The sequence below is a fragment of the Quercus suber genome, unplaced genomic scaffold, assembly GCF_002906115.3.
Source record: "Quercus suber isolate HL8 unplaced genomic scaffold, Cork oak 2.0 scaffold_80, whole genome shotgun sequence".
NCBI classification, from domain to species: Eukaryota; Viridiplantae; Streptophyta; class Magnoliopsida; order Fagales; family Fagaceae; genus Quercus; species Quercus suber.
In genome coordinates this window covers 734,884-759,568 of record NW_027069545.1, presented here as the reverse complement: position 1 = coordinate 759,568, position 24,685 = coordinate 734,884, and the positions used below count along the sequence as shown (strand labels likewise).

At 33.3% G+C, this 24,685-nt stretch overlaps 2 protein-coding genes and 1 non-coding gene across 3 annotated transcripts; all 3 read left to right on the top strand.

Moving 5' to 3' along the window:
• The first annotated feature begins 348 nt into the window (after positions 1-348).
• Positions 349-1,804, top strand: LOC111993646 (uncharacterized). Its single transcript, XR_010629056.1, has 2 exons — positions 349-1,209; positions 1,416-1,804. It is a non-coding gene; the product is annotated as an uncharacterized LOC111993646 (transcript).
• A 6,532-nt stretch (positions 1,805-8,336) lies between these two features.
• Positions 8,337-11,858, top strand: LOC112016910 (pentatricopeptide repeat-containing protein At3g22470, mitochondrial-like). Its single transcript, XM_065773817.1, has 3 exons — positions 8,337-9,417; positions 10,061-10,137; positions 10,945-11,858. The coding sequence occupies exons 1-3, from the start codon at positions 8,385-8,387 to the stop codon at positions 11,602-11,604; spliced, it is 1,770 nt and encodes a 589-aa protein (XP_065629889.1). The 5' UTR covers positions 8,337-8,384; the 3' UTR covers positions 11,605-11,858.
• A 9,129-nt stretch (positions 11,859-20,987) lies between these two features.
• On the top strand, positions 20,988-23,154 carry LOC112016627 (putative pentatricopeptide repeat-containing protein At1g12700, mitochondrial). The gene has a single exon (XM_024049157.2). The coding sequence runs from the start codon at positions 21,220-21,222 to the stop codon at positions 22,972-22,974; it is 1,755 nt and encodes a 584-aa protein (XP_023904925.2). The 5' UTR covers positions 20,988-21,219; the 3' UTR covers positions 22,975-23,154.
• The last annotated feature ends 1,531 nt before the right edge of the window (positions 23,155-24,685 follow it).

Genomic DNA, 24,685 nt, shown 5'->3' with positions numbered 1-24,685 from the left:
CTGAGGGTTCAGGAGTCAACCTAATCCCTGCCCCCCCTTGCCCTTCCATTTGTCTTTGTCACCCAATTTTTTTATCTTTTAGTGAAACTTAATTTTGTTTCCAAGTAATACCATATCTCTAATCTTGAAAAAGAAAAAAAAAAAAAAGTCCATAGAGATCTATGTTTTTTTTTTTTTTTTTTAATTCATTTGTATTGCTTTTATTAAACTATTATCATATAATATTATTATATCGGTCAAACACTTGAGTGTATTAATCAAGATATAAGATTATTACACGTTTTTTTGAACATGTACTGTGCTCACATCGTGTTCGGTACCCTGGAGGTATACCAAACGTATGTCTTAAACATTCTTAACGAGAATTACCGTCTTAGAATTATGTCACTTACTAGCTGATTAGTGCATCATTTCTCAAAAAAACAAAAAAAAAAGGGCAATTTTCCCTTTCTTTAAAAAATAAAATAAATAAAAGCAGGGCATGTTTTTAATATAAACAGAGGCAAGTTGCGCTGCACCATGGTGTCCTTTTATTTCTTTTTTGTAAGTCCAGGGGCCTTTGTTGCTAAACAGGACAGGGAATAAGGCATAAGATGTGATTATAATTATTAGAGGTTCAATATATTGAGAACCATTTTCTTGGAAGAGAAAAAAATAAATAATAAAAAGAAAGAAAGGAGATGAAGAAGTGTGAGCTCTGTGACTCTCCAGCAAAGATGTTCTGTGAATCTGATCAAGCTAGCCTTTGTTGGGATTGTGATGCTCAGGTTCATGGCGCAAACTTCCTGGTTGCTAAGCATTCAAGAAGGCTTCTTTGCCATGTTTGTCAGTCTTTAACGCCTTGGAGTGGCTCTGGACCGAAGCTTCTTCCTACTGTTTCGGTTTGTGACAGGTGTGTGAATAGTTGCAATCAAAATGAGGGAAGAAATGAAGAAAATGATGGCGATGATGATGATGATCTTGATAGAGACGACAACACTGAAGATGATGATGATGATGATGTGGTGATGATAATGATGAGACGGTGGTGATGGTGATGAGGATCAAGGTAATATTGATGAAGATGATGAAGAAAATCAAGTTGTTCCATGGTCTTCTACACCACCTCCACAAGCTTCAAGTTCTTCAACTAGTGAAGAAGGCCTTTCTGATTCAAGAAAAGCATTTTCATGGAAGCGTACGCGTGAGAATGCAGAGTTTCATTCACAAGTATGTCTCTCATCTCTTTTGCTCTTTTAGATCAACTTTCTCCAAATCTCCCAAGCTCAAGTTAAACCCTAGGATTTCTGTTTCTTTTTTGGGGTTTTCTTTTCTGGTTCTTAATAATACACTAGTATTTTTCACAAATTGCTGTTTTTTTCTATGTAATTGTTTGTGAAATATCAATCTTTAATGGAAGTACTTTTCAAAAGCAGAATGATCAAGGATGCTGGTCCTCTCAACTGAGCCACAAACACAGGAAAAGAACAGTGACAAGCAGATTTGTGAATGCTGAAACATGCCAAGACCAAAGACTCTTGTGACTTTCTGAAGAAATTCGATCAAACCATGATTTCCAAATGCCAAGACTTCATGATTCCTTAATGGCATGTTTACTAACTTATAGCCCATTAGTCTGATTTCAGTTTAGTTTTCTTTTCTCTTCTCTTTTCCTTCCCCCCCCCCCCCCCCAATTGAGGCTTGGAAGCAAATTTCCTTGTTATGGTAAATATAATTTCAACTCGGATTGGGTCCTTAGTAGTCTATGATTATAAATATGGTGGATGGATTGTACTGTATTGAAAAGAGATTTTGTTTTGCTTTTTGTTGCTGTAATGTTTATGGTTTGCTTAATTTCAAAATTTAATCACTAGACCAAAAAGAAGAAAAGATAAACAATAGCATTATATTGTTCTTCTTTTCAACCTTGGTTGGCCGGCTCATATTCTTTAGCTTCTATGAAACTATGTGCATTAATCCTCCCAAATATTTGTGGTGTAGCTCAATATGCATGCTGAATAGTGCTGACATGATAGATTATGTCCTTAAAAGTCTAAATTTCTACTTATAATAATCCCATCAAAATAAAATTTCCTAATTCATGAATATAAATATTGGTCTTGCATTACTTTTATTTATTTACTTATTTAATTTATTATGCTTTGGGGAGCACTTGATTTTAATATGTGCAAAAACATTATTGCAAATTATTAATAGTCAGCATCTGAATTCTATGATTGTGCATCTTATCCCCTTATAATATGTAGGATCCTAGTCCTAGAGTAAATTGTGGATGGCGTTGGTTGCCTTTCTCTTTGCTTCCTTGGTTGTGTCTCTGACCAACTCATAGCACATAACCAAACCGTTGAACTCAGTCGCCACCAGTTTTCTTGTTCCACTGGTTTTTGGGTCCTTCTCTTTTGGCAGGAAATTGGAAATTTTCAGGTGTTTGGTATATGAAAATTGAAAGCTTGAATTGACAATTACACTGGTGAATAGTGATGATCCACTTTAGCCCAAGTGTACAGTTTCAATTGTTTGCCAAGTCCAAACTTGAGATATGACATACATTTTATGATGAATTTTTATTAATTATATAAATAGTTAAATAGGGTTTGATTTTATGTTTATTGGTTAAGTTAATTGTAACTCCATCCTATCATTGTGTACTATTGTTGTGATGATCACTTTACAAGCACAAATTTTTTGTAAGATGTGGGGGATTAAGGTGAGGTTCAAATCTCCAAAAGAGAGAAATTTATACACATATATACATAGATTAATTAGAGTAAAATTTCTATTTTGTATATAAAAAATAATTTGTAACTCATCTCCTTAAAATTAGTTGTCATGAAATAAAAACAAAATTTACTAAATAAAATTTATCATACTAAAGTTTAGGCAAAACCTGATTCTCAAAAAAAAGAAAAAGAAAAAGAAAAAGTTAAGGCTAAATTTTTACTCCCTCTCTATTATTGAGGCTTTTAGGAAAATACTAGCTTGACCTCTTTAATAAGAGATATAAAGCTTTACATTTTTTTAAAAAAATTTATAAAAGCTTTACATCTTAAACAAATATCTTGGGATTGTAATAAATACTTAGCTTAAAACCAATCTTGCCCTCTCTTTCGAAAACAATAATTATAAGATATAAGATATAGAATATTATTATATGCCCATTACCGCATCAAATTTGGGAGCACTACATAAGCAGGTTTTAACTAGATTGACTAGGGGAGACAAGCAATTTTCTATTGTGGAACGTGATTACATTTATAAAATAAGTCAAGCTAAGAGAACCATACGAGAAATGAGGAAGTGGGTCAAGCAAGCATTTGAGACATCTCCACGTGCCCACCATAAATCGTGAATTAGCAATTTAATGCAAGTTGATTATGGATCCTTAAGAAAGTCACTGAATTAATATTGTTTTGAAAAAAAAAAAAAAAAAAGAATCAATCAAGAAAAGGAGTGAACAATGCTACTCGTAGAAAAAATTTCACAACAATTGAGTTGACATATTTGTATTGGTTATTATGTGAACTAATCATTAACATTACTTTTTTTATTATTGCTAATAGTCTGTTATGTTACTCGGGATTAAGATACAAGGGATTGCTTAAGGAAAATAATGTTAGGACTACAACTTTTGACATAACTTTTGTCATAGCTATTGTTACAACTTGCTACATGACAAGTTGTGAGTGTAGTAAAGTTGTAGGTCTATTTAGTTACTACTATAGTTACAACTTGCCACTTGAGCAAATTATGGCAAAAAATGTAATAAAAATTATGATCTTAGCATTTTTCGCTTAAAGAAGACCCACGTACCCTTCCGAAAGAACCCAAGGGTGTTTAATTTTTTTGTCAAATTTGTTGTGTTCATAAACTTCTTAAACAAGTATAGCTAGTATTGTGACTTTGTGGTTGAAAATCGTTGCTTAAAGAGGCAGAGTTTTGTGTGGCTGTGGTGTAACCCTTTGAAACATTCACCACCATGAAGCTGACAAGCTTAGTGATATTTTTGTTGAGTTTGATTGATCTTTGGATTCTATTTTCTCCATAACCGTTGGGTCTTTTTTATCTTTGTGTGTGTGACAGCCCAAAGAATATTATTCTTCTTTTGGTACATAGACTTTGTAACTTGAAATGACAGCCACTTCTTATACATTCTCTTTAGGGAAATAAAGATGTCAAAAGGACATCTGTCTCAGCAAAATGTAGGTTTTCATTTTGTTTTAATTCACGAGGCACTTGAAAGTTGAAGTTACATACTGATGCCTTTCACACCTTAATACCTTTTATCCTTTTCTATCTTGTTCTAAACGCATTCGGTGAGAGTTCTATTAGTTTTGGCCGGTTCTTTAAGATCATATAATTCCAACATTTTGCATGAAACTTGCAAATTTTTAATCAACAAGATTGGTTAGCACATGCAACTCTTTCACATTAAGGACAAAGTAGATGTCGCATTCAACTATATATCCAAGTCGAATCAATTATCACGTTTCATTCATCATTTAGAATTTCATCAATTTGGACTTTTTATATGTTCATCATTTTTTGAATGGATTCGTAAAGCAATGATATTATAATTTTTTCCCTTATAAACTTTATAAATTGATATGTTAATTTTTAAAATATAATAATAAATAATTAATAAATTTATTTATTATGCCATTGATGTGACACTAATTATATTAGTAGTCGTTTTAAGAATTTTTTTTTTCATTTTAAAATAAGTAAATAACAAAAAGACAAAAATTAAAGAGAACATTTTTTTTATTAGAAGAAAAAGAACACCTATGCGCACACCACATGTTACAAATGTGTTTTGCCTTGTTGATGCTCTTAACCACTACTTTGGTGATGGCGAAAACATGATTTTTTCTAACTTTGAATAACTATTTTTCAATATCAAATGATTGGTCTACTGGTTCTCAATGTCTAATAATATCTTGAAATCTTGGGTTTAAAACTTCCCTTCAACATCATAGAACTATCTCCAAAAGAGTTTTCTTTATAATTATCTAGTGTGTTTACATAGTCCTGTGCTCGAAGAATTTTAGACACAAAAGTTAGGAAGGGAGAAAAAATAAAATTAAAAACTCTTGTTTTTAAGGTGCTTTGAATAATTATAAACAACCTGTAATGGCTTCTATTTGAAAGGACGCCCACCTCTTTTGAATTCAATGTCAATTGCCACGACAAAGTGGTTTCTTTTCCTCCATTTCTTAAAGAAAAGACAATTGGAATTTATTAGGTCAATAAAAATGAAATAAGAGTGTTTGCAAAACCTGACTTCTTTTCAAAGATCTAGTAGTAAAAACAATATAACAATCACTATTTAAAAGAAGAAGAGAACAAAGTCATTGAGAACATCTGGCCAAATCTGGTAATATAGACTAAACCTGAAAATCATTTCCTTGGAATCTTCTACCCATTCATCGTATTGACCTTCAACTAAAATCACCACATGGATGTCTAACAGCCTACTGAATTACGGCCCACAGTAGAGTATTTTGTACCAAGGACTTATGTATCATCTTTCTCACAATTATTTGAGATTTTCTGTAAATTAGTGACAAGTCACCAATCACAGTGTTGGTTTGCACATGCTTCCCCATGTTGACTTGAGCATTAGTATTGGCAGATGCAAATTACTAAAATGCTAAATTTGCCAGCCAAATATAACAAAATTGGGCTGCATCAGTTGAGGAAAAGCCAAATTTTTTTACTGTTGAGCTACAATGCACAACCAAAAATGACTACACACGGTAGCTAAGATGGCAAAGAAAAACAATATTTTATTAAACGATATATTATTTTATTATGTTGTTGGTGGTGGTTGTTGTTTATTGTAGTAGATATATTATTTTATTGTGTTAAGTGCTAAAATAAAACCATTGATTTTATCTGTTTTGTAAAGTGAGGTAATAAAATAGATAAAATAACTTTTTGTTGTGCTAAATTGCTAAATTTTTGGCACTACCAATGCTGATGTCTCTTTTTTTCTTTGATCAAAAGGTTCACATTTTTCCTCACCACCATCATTGTTATCGTCAAAGATGAATGATGGGTCGTATGTTTGTAATCTTTTTACCTGATACCAAAACTCTCTCACTCCCTCTTCAAGCCCAAACAAAAGGGTGAAATCATCGGCACTAGATCAGTGAAAAAGACTCTTTCAGAAGTAGGAATATAATAATAATAATAATAAAAAGAAAACTACAGGTCACTCAGATGAACAGTACTCAGCGTCCTTCCAAATCCCTATTACTAGCCTTCATGTTTTTGAGCTAAATCTCAAAGTAAATTTCACAAAAATTCGCCAGTAAACCTCTTCAAAGCCATCATTTCGGATATATAACAGAGAGTCAGGCGTAGAAGAAGATGCAAATGTTAAATTGGGGGGGACTCAATTGATACGGGTTTGGGTTGGCTATAATGGATGAGTGAGTGATTTGTCATTGTGTATTTTTTTTGAATAAAAACTCAACTACCACATAATTTATCCATTGACCACATACACAAAAAATTAATAATTCTAGACAAACAAATTATTAGTATTCATTTTTAAAATTTTAAGGACTAAAAGCGCTTATTTAAAACATCATAAATTAAAAGTGCTCAACATGTGAACTTTAGGAATCAATGATATATTTTTACTTTTTTTTTTTCCCTCTCTAAAAATTGAAAAAGAAGATGGATTAGTGAAAGTCTTGTAAGCGGTAGCATCACACTACCTCAACTCCTAATATGGACAATAAGAATAGAGACTAGGTTTTGATGATTAGAATAGAGACTATAGAAGATGATGATTGAGTACCTATCATGCATTTTCGGCAGCCTACTCTATAGAATATAGGTGCTTACTATTTGAGTTGGATGTTACAAGATTTTTTTTTTTCATGTTTTAAGTCTCTTCTTACTTCTTTAGTTCTTTTTGTGGACTCCCACCACACACAAACACAAAAAGAAGTATAGTGCAGGGCCTGCAAGCTGAGTTATAACCATACAAATGAAAGTGAAATGTGTTTATGGGCCACTGATTTACAAGGCCATATGTCATAATTTTCCATTAAGTAGTAGTGGACACTCTTGTAAGCTCACATATACTGATTACATGCATTGTGTGAGCTCCTTTAGAGTAACAAATAACATGCTCCCTTGTGCTTTTAATTTTTCTTTATTATAAACTACGAATTTAAGAAACACGAAGAAATTATTCATTTATAGACTCCACGTATTACCATGAGAAATACTCGATCCACATCAAGCTTTGTTAGAAAAACAAATAACAATATCCAATTTATATCTTTTTGTTAATGTTAAAAAAACTGAAAGCATGAGGATGCACACTATAAGGGGGCAGCTGACACAGAATATTATATAACAAGGAAAAAAACTGCAGCCTGTCATATTCAAAGACCTAAAAACACAAGAAAGAGTTCATCGGTCATGCTTCATTCCAAACTTCATAGATATATAAGGGGGTGAAAAGGTGGAAGAACAGAGACCAGTACCAAACTTTTCCACAAAGACATGACTACACACCAACCAGGAGTATTTCAACTTCCAAACACCNTTAAAGCATATATCAATTTACAAGTTTTAAGTTTCAACTTATTAATATGTTTTACTATTATAGGTTTTGGATAAAGAGGTTAGTAAACATGACAGTAAATACACCAAATAAATTAATTATAAAATATTCATCTTTTTGATAATAATGAAGTGGGGTAATATATATACCCTACATCAGCCTAAATGAGACTTCAAGTTGCTAGGAGTAGCCTTCCTCATTTGATAATTAAAAAATATATACCTTTAGATTTCCTCTCAATTTTGACTTTAATTATATATATATATATATATATATATATTACAATCATACATATATGAGTTCAAATTATATTTGGTATAAGAATTATATATTTTTCAAGTCATAGATGAACTTTACTCTCTCTTTTTTTTTTTTAATTTTTTTTTTATACTAACATGAGTTTACTTTTTTCTTTTTTCTTTTCTTTTCTTTTCTTTATTGGGTTTTTTAATTTTTATTTTATTTTAAATTATCTTCTTCATTTTTTTGCACAACATGAACAAAAATTTCAAAAAAAAATTAGGTATAACGCATGCAGTAAAACAAAATATGTCTAACCTTACCATTTTTTATTTTTTATTTATTTATTTATTTTTTTTGGGGGTTAAAATTGCTTCTCCCTTTTTCTTTTTCTTCACTACAGCTTCATTTTCTTTTCAACCTTTTCTCCACTGCCGTTCGTTCCACTCTTCTTCCATTTCCATTTCGTGCTTTTTCTTCTTATCATTATTGGTCTACTGTTAGAGAAAATGCGAAAACCCCATATCAGAATTAGAACCAGAATCAGTTGTTGAAATCTATGAGAGATCACTGCAAATCTGGAACCTTTAAGAATCTTGATCATGCCTTAGGCCTGTTTGATATAATGCTTCACATGCACCCTTTGCCTTTCATTGAAGATTTTACTCTATTGTTGGGTGCCGTTGCAAGAATGAAGCATTACTCCGTAGTCATTACTCTAATTCAACGAATGGAATCATTCGGAATCTCTCCTGATGTTTATACTCTCACTGTTTTGATTAATTGCTACTGCCATCTGAATCGGGTCAATTTTGGTTTCTCTGTCTTAGCAACAATTTTGAAACTTGGTTATCTGCCTACCCAACCTACTCTAAACACTCTTCTTAAAGGTCTCTGTCTTCAAGGTAATATTTCTGGAGCTGTGAGTTTGGTAGAGGAAATGGAGAACAAAGGGTACCAACCTGATGCATTTACTTGTGGAACATTACTAAACGGTCTCTGTAAGATTGGTGAGACTGGTGTGGCTATTAGGTTGCTCAGGAAGCTTGAAAAAGGGAATTTTGAACAAAATGTGGTGCTCTATAGCACGGTCATTGACAGCTTATGTAAGGACAGATTGGTAACCAAAGCTTTGAACCTTTTATCTGAAATGACGAGTAAAGGCATTCAGCCAGACTTTGTCACTTATAGTTGCGTAATTCAAGGACTATGCAATTCTGGCCGGTGGAGGGAGGTTGCTACCTTGTTGAATGAGATGGTTCAAAGGAAGATCATGCCAAATGTGCGAACCTTCAACATATTGGTGGACACACTTTGCAAGAAAGGGATGTTGACTGAGGCAAAAGAAGTTTTTGAAGTGATGATTCAAAGAGGCACTGAGCCTGACAAAGTCACTTACAATTCTTTGATTGATGGTTATTGTTTGCAAAACCAAATGGATGAGGCAGTTAAGGCATTTAATATGATGGTTGAGAAGGGTTGTTCACCCGATGTGTTTAGCTATAACATATTGATCAATGGATATTGCAAAAGTAAAAAAATTGATGAGGCAATGCATCTGTTTCATGAAATCTCCATCAAGGGAATGCAAGGTAGTCAAAGGCGCCCTTAAGGCGCCAAGGCCTTGTATCGCCTGAGGCGATGAGGCGCCAAAAAGGCGCTAGCCCGAGTGAAGCAAGGCGCCAAATTCTAAATATTGTTATTTTACATATAGGGTTCCAATCTAATTAATTTGATGTATAACTATATAAACAAATCTGACTCCATTCCTAATGGATAGGAGCTGGTCAGCCTGGTCTATAAAACCAGTTTGTGGGTTTGAATCCCAACTAAAAAATTAGTCTCCATCCAAATATCAACAGTCAACTAAGTCTAGATAATTATCAAATATCAACTAAGTTTGAATATTAACCATAAATCACCATTTAAAAATTAGTCTCCATCCAAATACCAACTAAATCTAAATATTAAACCAAAATATTGTTCATAACTTCATATTAGAAAGAAGAAAACTCCTAACAAAACATTGAAGATTGAACTTCATGACTATCCATGACAAAACAAAAGCATTTGAAGATTGAACATTCTGCCTATTAGCCTATTTAATAGCCTGAATGTGGTTGTTAGTTTTAATCTAAAGGTCATCATCAGACTCTTCACTCAAGTTTCCATCATTTTCAAAGCCACTTGAACCAGATTAATAACCATCAACATTCTCTTCCTCGGTCTCATCAGAATCAGCATCTTCCTCTTCAATATTTAGTTGTGATGTTGAGGCCTTTGAGCTTGCCCTTGATTTTGTTTGGAATCTAGTATTCTATATTAAGCTAGCTATGTATCATTTACTATGGTTTAAGCTCTAAAAATTGAGTGAAGTAATGAGTTCGAGAAAAGGGAAAAATACAGGAAAAGAAAATAAAGAAAAAGATAAGGGAGAGTTGCTGTAAGACAGTCAGACTAGAGAAGGCTGAAGGAAAAAAAATAGAGAAAAAACAAAGAAGGAAGAGTTGTTGGAGATAGAGTACCAGGGAGAAGGGTAAGGGGGAAAAAACAGAGAGGTTCATTGCTGGAGACAGAGAGTCCAATAGAGAAGAGAAAAGGGGGGAAAAAACAGAGAGGAGAGAGTCCAACAGAGAAGAGAAAAGGGGGAAAAAATACCAAAGCAGTGTCGCAGTGAGAGAGAACTCAGGAAAAAAAAAGTGTAAAAAAAAAAAACTAAAAGAATGGGAAAATATTACCTGACGTTGGTTGACTGCCGAGAAGAAGACAAAATACCCACTGCTTGCTCTGAAAGTGCATGAAGAGGAGTGTTCCCGAAATTTCTTCTTGGTTCTTTTGTTTTATCTTTTGATTTATGCTTTTGTTTTATTTGATATAGTGGGTGACAGCTCATCCCCACTGACGTAAAAGTTTTAAAACCAACCATACACCTCTTTAAATTTACAAAACATACCATTACAGCCTTTAAATTGCAAACTTCTCTCAGGCGCTCGCCTCTCGCCTAACAAAAAATTTCTGAGCGAGCGCCTACGCTCCAGAGGCGAGCGCCTCACTAAAGGCGCCTCGCCTCAGTGCCTTTGAGGCGCTTTTCTGGCGCCTTGCCTCGCCTGGGCGCCTAGGCGAGCGCCTCAAACGCCTTTGACTACACTGAGGGAATGATTCCTGATGTAGTGACTTACAACACTCTTATGGGTGGGTTATGTCGAGTGGAGAGATTTCAAACTGCACTAGAAGTATTCAATACAATGCGAGATTGTGGCCAACATCTAGATCCCCAAACCTATGCTATCTTGTTAGATGGCTTTTTTAAGAATAAAAGAATTGTTGAGGCAATGACATTGTTTCAGGAGATGGAAGACAAAAGGTTGGATTGTGATATTGTGATATATAACATCTTGATTGATGGTTTCTGCAATGTTGGGGAACTTACGACTGCAAGGGAAATCTTTAGTGGTCTTTTGGCAAAAGGATTGCAACCTAATGTTCAGACATACAATATAATGATCAAAGGATTTTGCAAGAATGGACTAGTTGATGAAGCGAATGAGCTGCTTGAGAAAATGGATAGCAACAGTTGTTCACCTAACGAGCACACGTATAACACAATAATTCAAGGGTTATTGCAACATAGTGAGATATCAAAGGCAACGAAATGTCTCAAAATAATGGTTGACAAGGGTTTTTCAGCAAATGCAACCACTGCAACCATGTTTATTGACTTGCTGTCATCGAATCAAGTAGATGAAAATATTCAAGAATTGCTTCCGAAGTTCGTGTGAAGATTTTTTAGGTTCTCAAGATCAAGGACAACATTCATATTTAACCAATCACAAGTCATTATGTGAGTGATGTAGATTTGCTTCAGTAAAATTTAATACTTTTATGAGATGGTATTTCTTTCCAATTTTGTGCACTAGATTGTTTGTTCCTTTTATTGTTTGATCTTTTGTTGCGATTTTTTTGTGCACTCATTTTGTTGCATTAAACCCTTTCTCATGTAATGTTAATGCGAAATATCATACCCCTTGTTTAAGTATGCACTCCCTAAACCAGCCCCAAAATTCTTAAACCATTAGTGATTAGGTCTGCACCAAATTAGTTCTTGAATCAGTTTCAGTTATACAAAAGTAGTCTGGTTGTAATTTCCTTATCAAATTTAGAGCCCGTTTTCAAATTTTTTTCTAATGTAATGTTAATGCGAAATATCATACCCCTTGTTTAAGTATGCACTCCCAAAACCAGCCCCAAAATTCTTAAACCATTAGTGATTAGGTCTGCACCAAATTAGTTCTTGAATCAGTTTCAGTTATACAAAGTAGTCTGGTTGTAATTTGCTTATCAAATTTAGAGCCCATTTGGATAGGCTGTTTATAAAACCTTAACGTGCGTTTTAGACAAAACGTGATTTGCCAAATTGTTTGGCTCCACAAAATCAGCACGTTTGCGTTCTCAAAATCTAGATTTTTCACGTTTACAAAACACTGCGAAGCTTTGCTTGTTCAGAAACGCAGATGGGCTAACCGCTATTTTTTTCTTCAGAAAATCAAAATAGTGCCAATATGATAAGAAATACCAGCTTTATCCCCTCCCTGATGTATATCTCCTCCTCTATTTTCTCAGTCAATCTATACTCCTCCATGTATATCTGCTACTCTGTTCTCTCTGTCTCCACGGGCTCTCAATTCTCTGTTCCTGCTTCTACTTCGTTCTTCATCTTGCTTGCCAGGTAACAATTCTCCATTCCTCTTCTGCTGAATTTATGTTATAGATTTGGGCTTTTTACATGGTGGGTTACATGATTGTTTGAATATGAAATCAAAATTTTAGAACTTATTTTGGCTAAGAGATTTGTTGCTTCTGCTGTTTTTGTTTATTCATGGGTTGTGGATTTATTTGGGTTTTTGGCTGTTTTTGAGACCTGCCCATTTTGGGTTTTGATTATAATTATTGTTTTATATTTGTAGACACATAGATATCATTAGAATCAGACCCCTGTGTTTTTTTTTTTTTTTGGTGGGTGGGAATAAATGGATAAAGGAGTTTTCTTTATTATGTTTCTCATTCAAGAATCATAATTGTGTTTATGGGCTTTTGATAAAAATTCAATTTTTAACATTCTTTTGTGATAAAAAGCTTAATGGGTATTGTAAATGCACTTCCAGTATAGTGTTTGCGTATCCTCTCTATGCGAGGTGACCCTCTGAGTTTGACAGATTTTGGAATCTATTTATGCGTGCTGCTGGGGAGTTGAGGGTTAGATATGTCTATCTCTATGTGCTTGTAGTGGGCATAATTCTGATAACAAATGGAAAAAGAGCAAAATTTCCAAATTTGTCGATTAAAAAGTACAAATTTGTACATAGGTTTTAAAAGTATTACAACTCAAATAGAATTATAGTATTTGGTACTGAGTTTCAAATTAGTAGGACTAGGAACCAAAGTTAATTCTTCTGGTGTCCAAGTGGTTCATAAGCTTCTAGTACATTTTTTTTTTGAAATGATTGAATGATGATGAATTGGATGTGATCTGATTGCTATTGAACTGTAATCTCATTAATCTAGAGATATATTGCTGCTGTGGGGTTGGATTGCTAATAGGCAAGCTACACTTCCACATTGCAGCCAATCCTGTGTTTCATGAGAGGACGAAACACAGAGAAATTGACTGACATGTTGTGCGAGATAAAGTCATTGCAAAAGAATTAGATTGCTGCACATTAAGACCAAGTCACAGATAGGAGACATGTTAACCAAGATAAGCCTAGTTAAAATTCATTCCCTTGCTAATCTTGAGGGGGAGTATTAGAGAATAGAAGACAACAAGTTTAAAAGAAAGCTTAATCCTGGTCTAGAAGAGAGAAAAGAAGAAAGAAAGCAAGTCAAGCTAGTTTGAATTTCTTGTAAAATAACAGTAGTTTGCTTGTATAAATTAAAGCTAAAGGTCGTTTAGTGTTAGAGAGTTAGTTGAATTATATATACTTGCCATGTACACATTGTTCAATATGGCAATATATATACAGTTTTCATATCCTTAGGAGTATAATAGTTACTGGGCCTCTGACCAGCTGAGATGTTGTCCAGGACTAGGATGTGCAATGGAATCTTAGCTGCTGCTCTTTTTGATTTTTCCCTGGAATTAATTTTCAAAGATGAAGGCAATCCCGATTCCCTTCTCTACCACCTTTTTTGAATCACTGTGCTGTGCTGAGCATTATCCTCATATATGAGCATGTAAATTCAGATATGCAGAGAGAGTTTGGGCAGGAGGTGTTTATAATGAGGTGTGTTTCACNCTATCTTGGCAACCATGAGAGCAACCACTAGAATGTTGAAATTAGGATGGTATCCAACCAGGATCCAGCTTTTCTAGGACTAAAACACTGGGCATTGCCTTTTTATAAAACAAATTATGTTAAATGTTTGGGCAAAAAGGTGGGGTTTGGCTGAGCCTTCTAGGTTGTTTTTACTCATGAAGGCAATGATGGACCTACTATCATGATGCATGTGCAGCTCTCTTGAAATAATACAATATTAACTGATCTATTTATGCAAGAAGTGACTGCAATTAAGTTACAAATATTTTTCATAATTTTTTGGTAAATACAATTTCAGCCTTACATTTTGTAGTCAGTGTCAATTTGACCCCTACATTTTGGTAGCAATTAATTTAGTTCCTATTATTTTCAAATTTGAGCCACATGATAAAGAAGCTATAGTGTGCAAGTCTTATATTAAAATAAAAAATTATGATATATGATTAAAACAATTAAAATAAACATTAAAATTTTTGGTAATATAGTTTTTGTCAGACTAAAATTTTTCAATTTCTTGAAACTTTTTTTTTTTTTTTTGGTGGAAAGATTGAAAATTCATTTAGAAGAGGATAAAAACATGATGTCTTGAGCTAAAACATGCTCAATAATAAAAGGAATTTCCTCTATCCAATTCACAAAACCTACAATGCCTCTAGTAAGCTGGGTTTGATAATGGGTTGATGAGAACATGTTTAAATACCCTTAGGCCTTAGGTTGTTTAGACAAAAACATAATCACTTCATGGACTGATAGGCTCAGATTTACGTTTCAGTAAAAACAACTTTAGATTTTTTGTCACCAACTGTCAAAGAACTAATTTCAATGTTGCACAAAGAAGTTTACAATATACCCAGTGATCAAAGAAATACAACATAAGATTGTTGAAGCAGAAGATATGGCAATTTGAATGTCATTAACATTAGTTAGACATGCTGTAACATGTCTACCACATATTAAATTTAGTGTCTTTGGGATGTGGTTCCCACAGTGTTTCATATCTTTGCAATAGACCGAGGCACCTGCCACATCTTGCCAAGAGGTAGGATTCTGTTTGCTAATCACTTCTAAGTGTTGTTTTTGCTAACAAACTGAGCATATTATTTAAACAACGTAGAAGCAGTATCCTTCCTGCAGGCATCCAAGACTAAAGCAGGAAGAGTATGCAAATTACAAGAAACAGTAGATCTATGAACAGCTGCAAATTTAGCAAGACAATGAGCTGCAAACCTATTATAGCATCACCTTTATATGAAGTTTTCTCCTCTTCCTATTATTCTTCATAAAATTGACTTTTGTTTGGTAAGATAGTTATAAATACCTAATTTGAATGAATTTCAAGCAATCTCCACATGCAGCTTGAAGAATTCTTGCAAGTGAACAAAACAATTAACAACTAGAGCAAAATCCAAGCAGAATTGAGTAGCTACTAGCTCGCATTACAGGGATCCTCTCACTGTTTTTTCCTTTGCTCATCCTTCATTAAACCACAGTAGGATGCAAAAAATGGGGGAATTTAATTGAAGATGCAGCTGTCATTTGACCAAAAAAGTCAAAATACTTAAAAGAACTAACCAGTTGTTCAAAACAACTTCAGAATCATTAAGACATCCAACATATATGGTATGTGGCCTGGTTTTGTAGTACAAACAAATGGTGAAATACATCAAACCACCCAACAAACGTTTGACCACAACTAGCCAACAGTGACTTATCAGGCAACTGCCTCCTTTAATGACTGTATGGACCCTACTGATCAAAAAATGATAATAATAAATAACTGTATGGGTCCTGAAGAATCTATAATGATCTTCCCATATGTTACCTCCTGTTGTGCATAGTTAGTTATGTGCCACATTAATGGAGCCATTTTATTCTAATTTAATGTCAAAGAAAAATGATAATTAGGGCCATTTTACAAGCACTATGGTCTCTAATGTAAAAATGAAGATTAATGTATAAGTTTTAAATGGCTGATTAAACTTCTACACTTTTGACAACCAACTATATATAGCTTCAACAAGAGTATCTTCCCATCTTTCATGGCTCAAACATGAAAGAAAGTGTATGTGCACAGCCATTGAATTAAAGGTTTGTCAGTTCTGATTATTATAGCATCAATGGTAGCAAAATGCCAAGGAAAAATGTCAACAAAAATGTTGTGAAGGTGAAAGGAGGGGGAGTGGATTGAGATTATATTGGAGCATCAATTGCCAGCTATTCTGGAGCTTAGTTTATTCTGTGAACAGTAGAATTATCAAACTATTGGAGTGGAATGGAGTGAAGTGCTTGTTTCTTTGATGAAACTATCGGAGTTATCAAAACCAGGTATTTCAGTTAAGAAGATTGCAATAGTAGGTCCATCATTGCCTTCATGAGTAAAAACAACCTAGAAGGCTCAGCCAAACCCCACCTTTTTGCCCAAACATTTAACATAATTTGTTTTATAAAAAGGCAATGCCCAGTGTTTTAGTCCTAGAAAAGCTGGATCCTGGTTGGATACCATCCTAATTTCAACATTCTAGTGGTTGCTCTCATGGTTGCCAAGATAGTGGGAAGGGTAAAAGTTTTTTATGTTGGAGTCTTTTGGGGTTGGAAAATGAGTGTGAAATCTATTTCTTGACAACATAATGGAAGATGATTAAAGTTTTGTGCTACTCAATTTACCACAGTTGTGCAAGATATGTGATGAAACCTTTCTGGTGGTGACTAGAAATATGTGACAAAGAGATTGAATGACTGATTCCTATGAAAATGTATTGAATTGCATGCCTTCTAGTTGACTCCATGGTTTTGCTAATTAGACACCCTAGAAATGAAGTGCAATTTTTTTTTTTAGATAGTTACAATATGACTATTAACCTTGCAGCTCGAACTCTTGCATTCCTACACCTCCAATTACTTTGTGCATGGGAGGTGCTAAAATTCAACCCAAAACCTTCATAAGAGCTGGCATTGACTATCAAAATTATGTTTACCCGTACAAGGCACAAAGGTTCAGATGCCATAGCCACATATAGTTTCCATGATGAAAAACATTGAAATTAAAATTGGAAAATTCCAAGCCAGCTTTATCATTTTCTTGAAAAGCAAGGACTGGCATGGTTTAGTAAATATAATTATTGTGTAGGAGCCAGGAGTTACAAGTAAGTTCAAAATGCTACAAGATGGTATCTATTAACTTTGACAATCAAAAATGAAAATTCAAAGGATAAATATATATAAATGGAAAACGTCTATTAAATTTCAAGAAATCACTTTCCAAAACTTTTATTACATGTTGCAGTGACTCATTATCCCCACAAATTAAACTTGCTAAAGGATGAAGCTTTTCATATTCAGCAGCAAATTTTCATTTGCCATTATGCTAAACTTCCAAGGGTGTTAAAGTTTTGGTTGCCTGGAAAGCTCTAGCCTATATTCTATATTCTACTTCATGTACATATATACGAGCAGTAAATGTCAACAACTTCTTGTAGTGAAATTCTTGATGTTATTTTTTTTTCCCTGGTTCTGTTATTGATGTTAATTGTAAAGAAACCCAAGAACCATAATTTTCAGCATCTCCATGCTATTTTTTTTTTATTGGTAAGTTACACACAAACCCAGTGTGTCCTGAACCCATGACCCACTCCATCTTGCTCTTATAAGATGAGATTTTGGTACTACACTTACTATATAATGTTCACTCCCTAATTATATAAAGGGCAATACTCAGGTACAATACATTAAATTTCTATAATGTAGGAGAATCTAAAATAATGTTAATTTTGAGCTACTATAAAGTGATTCTTTCAGGAACTAATTTTTCTGTCACACCACATTTGGCCCCAAATTTATAAATCACTTACATCCTTTAAAATCCCCAAAATGCACTCATTAGACAATAAATACCAACTCCTATTTATAAATAATAACAATTTTTTTTATAATCAATTTATAAAGAATAAGAACACCAAATCAAAAGTCATATTTACTAAAACATAAATCTGACCCCATCAGTCCATGAAGTGATTATGGTTTCATCTAAACAATCTAAGGGTGTTTAAACAAGTTTTGTCGGCTCATTAACCCATTATCTAATCTAGCATGCTAGAGGCATTATAGGTTTTGTCAATTGGACAGGGGCATTGTAGATTTTTTCAATTGGATAAAGGAAATTTGTTTTATTATTATTGAGCATGTTTAGCTCATGAGGCAATGGTTTTATTCCATCTAAATTAAAATTTAAAATACAATCTTTCCATTAAAAAAAGAAGTTTCAAGAAATTGAAAAATTTTTATTCTGACCAAAATCTTATTACCAAAAATTTTAAGAAATTAAAATAAATCTTATATTTATTTTGATTGTTAAATTCATCTATCATAATTTTGTATTTTTAATAAATGAGGACAATGCGTCTAGGCCGCCTACGGACACACCAATCCACGGAGTGAAGTTGAGAGAAAGAGAAGGAAAGTCAAAGAATTGAATTGAATTGAATCTTACTATTTGAGTTGTTTGGTTTTGTATGTATGTGAACTAAAAAGGAGAATAAGTTTATATCTTGGTTAGCTAAATGGTTAGAATAGGGTCACTAATCACTATATTGAATTTTCATTTCGATTGTAGTGGGGTTGATCATATCAGATTTGGGAAAACATATTCCTCAAAAATTAACTACAATGATGGATGCTACATCCCAATTTCTTGTATAATACTATTGAGATATTGTTTTCGATCATAGCACATTATGGGAGAAATTTGAAACCAAATTTATGTCAATCCTGAGAGAAATGTACCTTCATAACACCAACAATTATATCTATATATGAATGAATCTGGATCTGGGTTTTGCGTATAGATATGAAACTCTATGTGTAGTTTTGGGAAAATTATGGGCTTTTTGCATTTTACATTGCAAATTTAATGTTTTCTTTAGACAACCATTTGGACTTGTGCTTTGTTTAACATGTATATTGTTTTGCTTTTGCAGATTTAATGTTTTGACTTAGTGATTATTAAGTTGTAATAGACTTTGACCATCTAAACCATATGTTTTAAAGAAATGTTTGAAGTTTTGGACTCCAATATATCAGTAATATGAAGATATCATTTGTCTTTATCATATGCAATATACATGACTCACTTAACCCAACCAATCAAATCAAACATGTGTATTACACACGACAAGACACATGTCATCTTTTTATTGCTACCAAACATTTTCAGAAAGAAATTGTGTTGTCAACTTTCATTGGATAACCTTTTATTAATTAATTTATATATTTATTTTTAAACAATAAAAGAAATACTCTAAACTTGCGCTTGTGTAGAGGGGGTAGGTCACAATATTTAGTTGGAAAAAAACAGCACTTCCACAAAAATAAACATTATACTTAATTGAAAGTATTTAAAAACTCTAAGAACACAATAGATGTAATTGGGAAATTTAACATGGTCAATAAAATTGTACTTCCAGTCAAACTCACATGCTCATAAATTCTCCAAATAAGTTAAAATGAAACTATCTTTTCCACCTATGCTATTGGTGTGTTTAGAAACTTTTCTTTTTAATTTGAGTATAATAAAAAGTTGAGGGGTGCGTTTTTTGAAAAAATATTTAATAAAAAAAATACTATATAGATATTTTTAATTAAAATAAGACCCTCTGAATTAACTTTTATTTGGCTGCTAAAATTTTGAAGTAACCCAACATTGAGAAGTATGGAATAGCAAAGTTGGCAAGTGAAGTACTTGGAAGGTGACCATAATTATTAAAAAAAATGACAATGACATCCTATAATAATTTTTTAATAATCTATGAATGGTGACCTTAATTGTATTATCAATTGACAAGTAGATGTTAACAAAACTTAAATATAAAATATTAATTAGTTTCCCAAAAAAAAAAATATTAACTAGTAATTTTGTAGTTCAAAAAGTATGAAAAATGGCTTCAATTAAAAAAATTATAATATAGAAAATTAAATAAATATTATTTAATTGATATTCAACAAAAAAATAAGTACATATTTTTCCCTCAATCTATATGCAGCCAGTCTTGGTGAAAGGTTTCAATTAAAATTGCTAAAACCACTAGCCATAAAAGAATATGTTGACGCAGAAATTTATAATTTTACATGAATACAAATTATTCATAGTCTATTTTCAAGATAAACAAATTTTATTGGTAAATAGTAGATAGGAGGAAATGTGGTTTGAGCCACAAACATAAAATACTACAAAAGATACCATTACAATTAAACTTATCACTTGAACCCTACCTCTTTCACAACTTAGTACTTAAAGCATATATCAGTTCACAAGTTTCAAGTTTCAACTTATTAATATGTCTTACTATTATAGGTTCTGAATAAAGAGGTAACGTGATAGTAAACACACCAAATAAATTAATTATAAAATATTTGTCTTTTTTATAATAATGAAGTTGGGCAATATATATACCCAACATGACCCTAAATGGCTCTCCTCATTTGATAATATAAAAAAAATATACGTTTAGCGTTTCTCTTAATTTTGACTTTAATTATATATATAGATTACAATTAAACATATATGAGTTCAAATTATATCTGGTGTAAGAATTATACATTTTTCAAGTCATAAATGAGTTTTACTCTCTTTTTTTAATTTTAATTTTAATTTTTTTTATATACACATGAGTTTACTCTTTTTTTTTATTAGGTTTTTGACCTTTTTTTTTTTATATATATAAATTATCCTCTACATTTTTTGCACAACATGAACAAAAATTTCAAAAAATTTTAGATAGAACACGTGCAGTAAAACAAAATATGTCTAACCTTACAATTTTTTATTGTTTTTTTTCTGGGGTAAAAAAGGATTCCCACCTTCTTTTTCTTCTCTCCAGCTTCATTTTCTTTTTTTCCTTTTCTCCACTGCCGTTCGCTCCACTCTTCTTCCAAGCCCCCAAAACTCAAGCCAGTTCTTCACTTAAAATAACGATCTCAAGAGCGAAGCAGAAAAACCCAAACCCAAAAATCGCGATTTCTCATTTCGAAGCTAAGCCGAAACCAAACCCGATCCGAGTTGGGAGCTGAGAATCTCGTCTTTGTGAAATGGGTAAATCAACATCCTCTCTTCTTTTTATATGCAATCGTTTGATTATTAGAGTAGTAAGCCTTCCATTTCCATTTCGTGCTTTTTCTTCTTATCATTATTGTTCTACTATTAGAGAAAATGCGAAAACCCCATATCAGAATCGGAATCAGTTGTTGAAATCTGTGAGAGATCACTGCAAATCTGGAACCTTTAAGAATCTTGATCATGCCTTAGGTCTGTTTGATACAATGCTTCACATGCACCCTTTGCCTTCCATTGTCGATTTTACTCAATTGTTGGGTGCCGTTGCAAGAATGAAGCATTACTCCGTAGTCATTACTCTAATTCAACGAATGGAATCATTCGGAATCTCTCCCAATGTTTATACTCTCACTGTTTTGATTAATTGCTTCTGCCATCTGAACCAGGTCGATTTTGGTTTCTCTATCATAGCAACAATTTTTAAACTTGGTTATCATCCTACCCAAACTACTCTAAACACTCTTGTTAAAGGTCTCTGTCTTCAAGGTAATATTTCTGGAGCTGTGAGTTTGGTAGAGGAAAATGAGAACAAAGGGTACCAACCTGATGCAATTACTTGGCGGACGATAGTAAACGGTCTGTGTAAGATTGGCCAGACTGGTGTGGCTATTAAGTTGCTCAGGAAGATGGAGAAAATGGATTTTGAACCTGATGTGGTGCTTTATAACACGGTCATTGATAGTATATGTAAGGACAAATTGGTAACTGAGGCTTTGAACCTTTTATCTGAAATGACAAGTAAAGGCATTCAACCAGACATTATCACTTACAATTCCTTAGTTCAAGGACTATGCAATTTTGGCCAGTGGAGGGAGGTTGCTACCTTGTTGAACGAGATGGTTCAAAGGAAGATCGTGCCAAATGTGCGAACCTTCACCATATTGGTGGACACACTTTGCAAGAAAGGGATGTTGACTAAGGCAAAAGAAGTTTTTGATGTGATGATTCAAAGAGGCATTGATCCTAACATAGTCACTTACAATTCTTTGATTGATGGTTATTGTTTGCAAAACCAAATGGATGAGGCAGTTAAGACGTTTAATACGATGGTTGAGAAGGGTTGTTCACCCGATGTGTTTAGCTACAGCATATTGATAAATGGATATTGCAAAAGTAAAATAATTGATGAGGCAATGCGTCTCTTTCATGAAATGTCTAACAAGGAAGTGATTCCTAATGTAGTGACTTACAACACTCTTATAGGTGGGTTATGTCGAGTGGAGAGAGTCCAGACTGCACTAGAGCTATTCAATACAATGCGAGCTTGTGGCCAACATCCAAATCCCCAAACCTATGCCATCTTGTTAGATGGCTTTTTTAAGAATAGACGAATTGCTGAGGCAATGGCATTGTTTCAGGAGATGGAAGAAAAAAAGTTGGACCACAATATTGTGTTTTACAACATCTTGATTGATGGTTTTTGTAATGTTGGGGAACTTACAACTGCAAGAGAACTATTTAGTGGTCTTTTGGCAAAAGGATTGCAACCTAATGTTCGGACTTACAATGTAATGATCAAAGGATTTTGCAAGAATGGACTAGTTGATGAAGCAAATGAGCTGCTTGAGAAAATGGATAGCAACGATTGTTCACCTAACGAGCGCACATATAACACAATAATTCAAGGGTTATTGCAACGTAATGAGACATCAAAGGCAACAAAATATCTCAAAATAATGGTTGACAAGGGTTTTTCAGCAAATGCGACCACTGCAAACCATGTTTATTGACTTGCTGTCATCGAATCAAGTAAACAAAAATATTCAAGAATTGCTTCCGAAGTTCATGTGAAGGTTTTTTAGGTTCTCAAGATCAAGGAAAACATTCATATTTAACAATCACAAGTCATTATGTGTATATTTGCTTCCGGTAAAATTTAATACTTTTTATGAGATGGTATTTCTTTCCAATTCTGTGCACAAGATTGTTCGTTCCTTTTACTGTCCGATCTTTTGTTGTGATTTTGTTGTACACTCATTTTGTTGCATTAAGCCCTTTCTCATGGATAGGTGTTTCAAATTTTTTCTAATGTGATGTTAATGCGAAATATCATACCCCTTGGAAGAGCATGTGGAAGTAGAAGATTCCTTCTAAAGTGGCTTTCTTTGTATGGATTGTTGCCTGAGGAAATGTCTAAAAATTGACAATTTAAGGAAAAGAAAGGCATGCATTTTGCATTGGTTTTATATGTGCAAGTGTAATAGTGAAACCGTTGACCATCTACTCCTTCATTGTCCAATTGCTTTGGAGCTGTGGGATATGGTTTTTGCTTTATTTGGAGTTTGTTAGGTTATGCCAATGTCTGTTGTTGAGCTTCTTGCTTGCTGGCAAGGTCGATTTGGTTGCCATCGTAATGGATATATATGGATTGTTGTTCCTCATTGTTTGATGTGGTGTATTTGGAAGGAAAAAAATAGTAGGTGTTTTGGAGACAGTGAGTGTTCTATTCCTGATCTCAAGCTTTTATTTTGTAGAACCTTGATTTATGTGTGAAGAAACCAACCCTTTTCTTCAATTTTGGATTTACTTGATTTATGTAATTTTTGAATTGATATATACGCCCCTATATACTCCCTGTGTACTCGGGTGTCTCTCTTTTTTATATCAATAAATCTTTATTACTTATCAAAAAAATCATACCCCTTGTATAGGTATGCACTCCCTAAACCAGCCCCAAAATTCTTAAACCCTTAGTGATCAGGTTCTGCACCAAATTAGTTTTTGAATCAGTTTCAATTTTACAAAAATAGTCTGGTTATAATTTGCTAATCAAATTTAGTTTTAAAGCACATGGGTGCTTGTAAGTTAAACTATTGTTTTAAAACCACAGTAGATTGAGTTGTCAGACTTCTGATTAGTTTAAGTTACTGTCTCTTTCATTTTCATACCTTTTACTTGTCTTTTGCCAAAAGGCAGGATCTATTTTGTGTTCAACCTTCATAATTTTGATGTTCTATTTGTGCTTACTACGATTTGAGTATTACTAGAGATTCTTGAACCTTTATTCATTTAAGGGTATGTAGGATAGCTGTTCTAAAGTAAGAGTGCCATTATTAGTAAGTTTTGTTATTTATTTATTCTTTTTTTTTTTTTTTTTTAATGAGGAACCTCACCAAGGCAGGGCCCTTCAGACCCACCCCTAGGGGGGGGGGGGGTGGGGGTGGTGCGGGGCGTTGTAACTTGGAAGTAAAATACAAACAGATTGAGTAATAAAATTTGAATATCAATTTATCTTGCAAATATATTTTTATACAATATAAGTGAACTTTTGATTTAGAAAAGGAGCCATTCTAAAATGTTAACTTTTGGGAAACCTTGAAACCAAATGAAAATTAAATTTGGTTAAATCGTGTTTGATTTTTTTTTTTTTTTTGGGTGTATTACTCAAATCTTGAGGCGATTTCAAATTTTACTCCCTCCCTCCCCCCCCCCCAACCACCC

Bases quoted from the DNA above. Each gene is read 5' to 3' on its own strand.
- LOC112016910 (XM_065773817.1), top strand. From the start codon at position 8,385: ATGAGAGATCACTGCAAATCTGGAACCTTTAAGAATCTTGATCATGCC. The intron at 9,418-10,060 runs GTAGTCAAAGGC...CGGTCTCATCAG, and splicing joins CTCCATCAAGGGAATGCAAG to AATCAGCATCTTCCTCTTCA. The intron at 10,138-10,944 runs GTATTCTATATT...CTGGGCGCCTAG, and splicing joins TTGATTTTGTTTGGAATCTA to GCGAGCGCCTCAAACGCCTT.
- LOC112016627 (XM_024049157.2), top strand. From the start codon at position 21,220: ATGGGTAAATCAACATCCTCTCTTCTTTTTATATGCAATCGTTTGATT.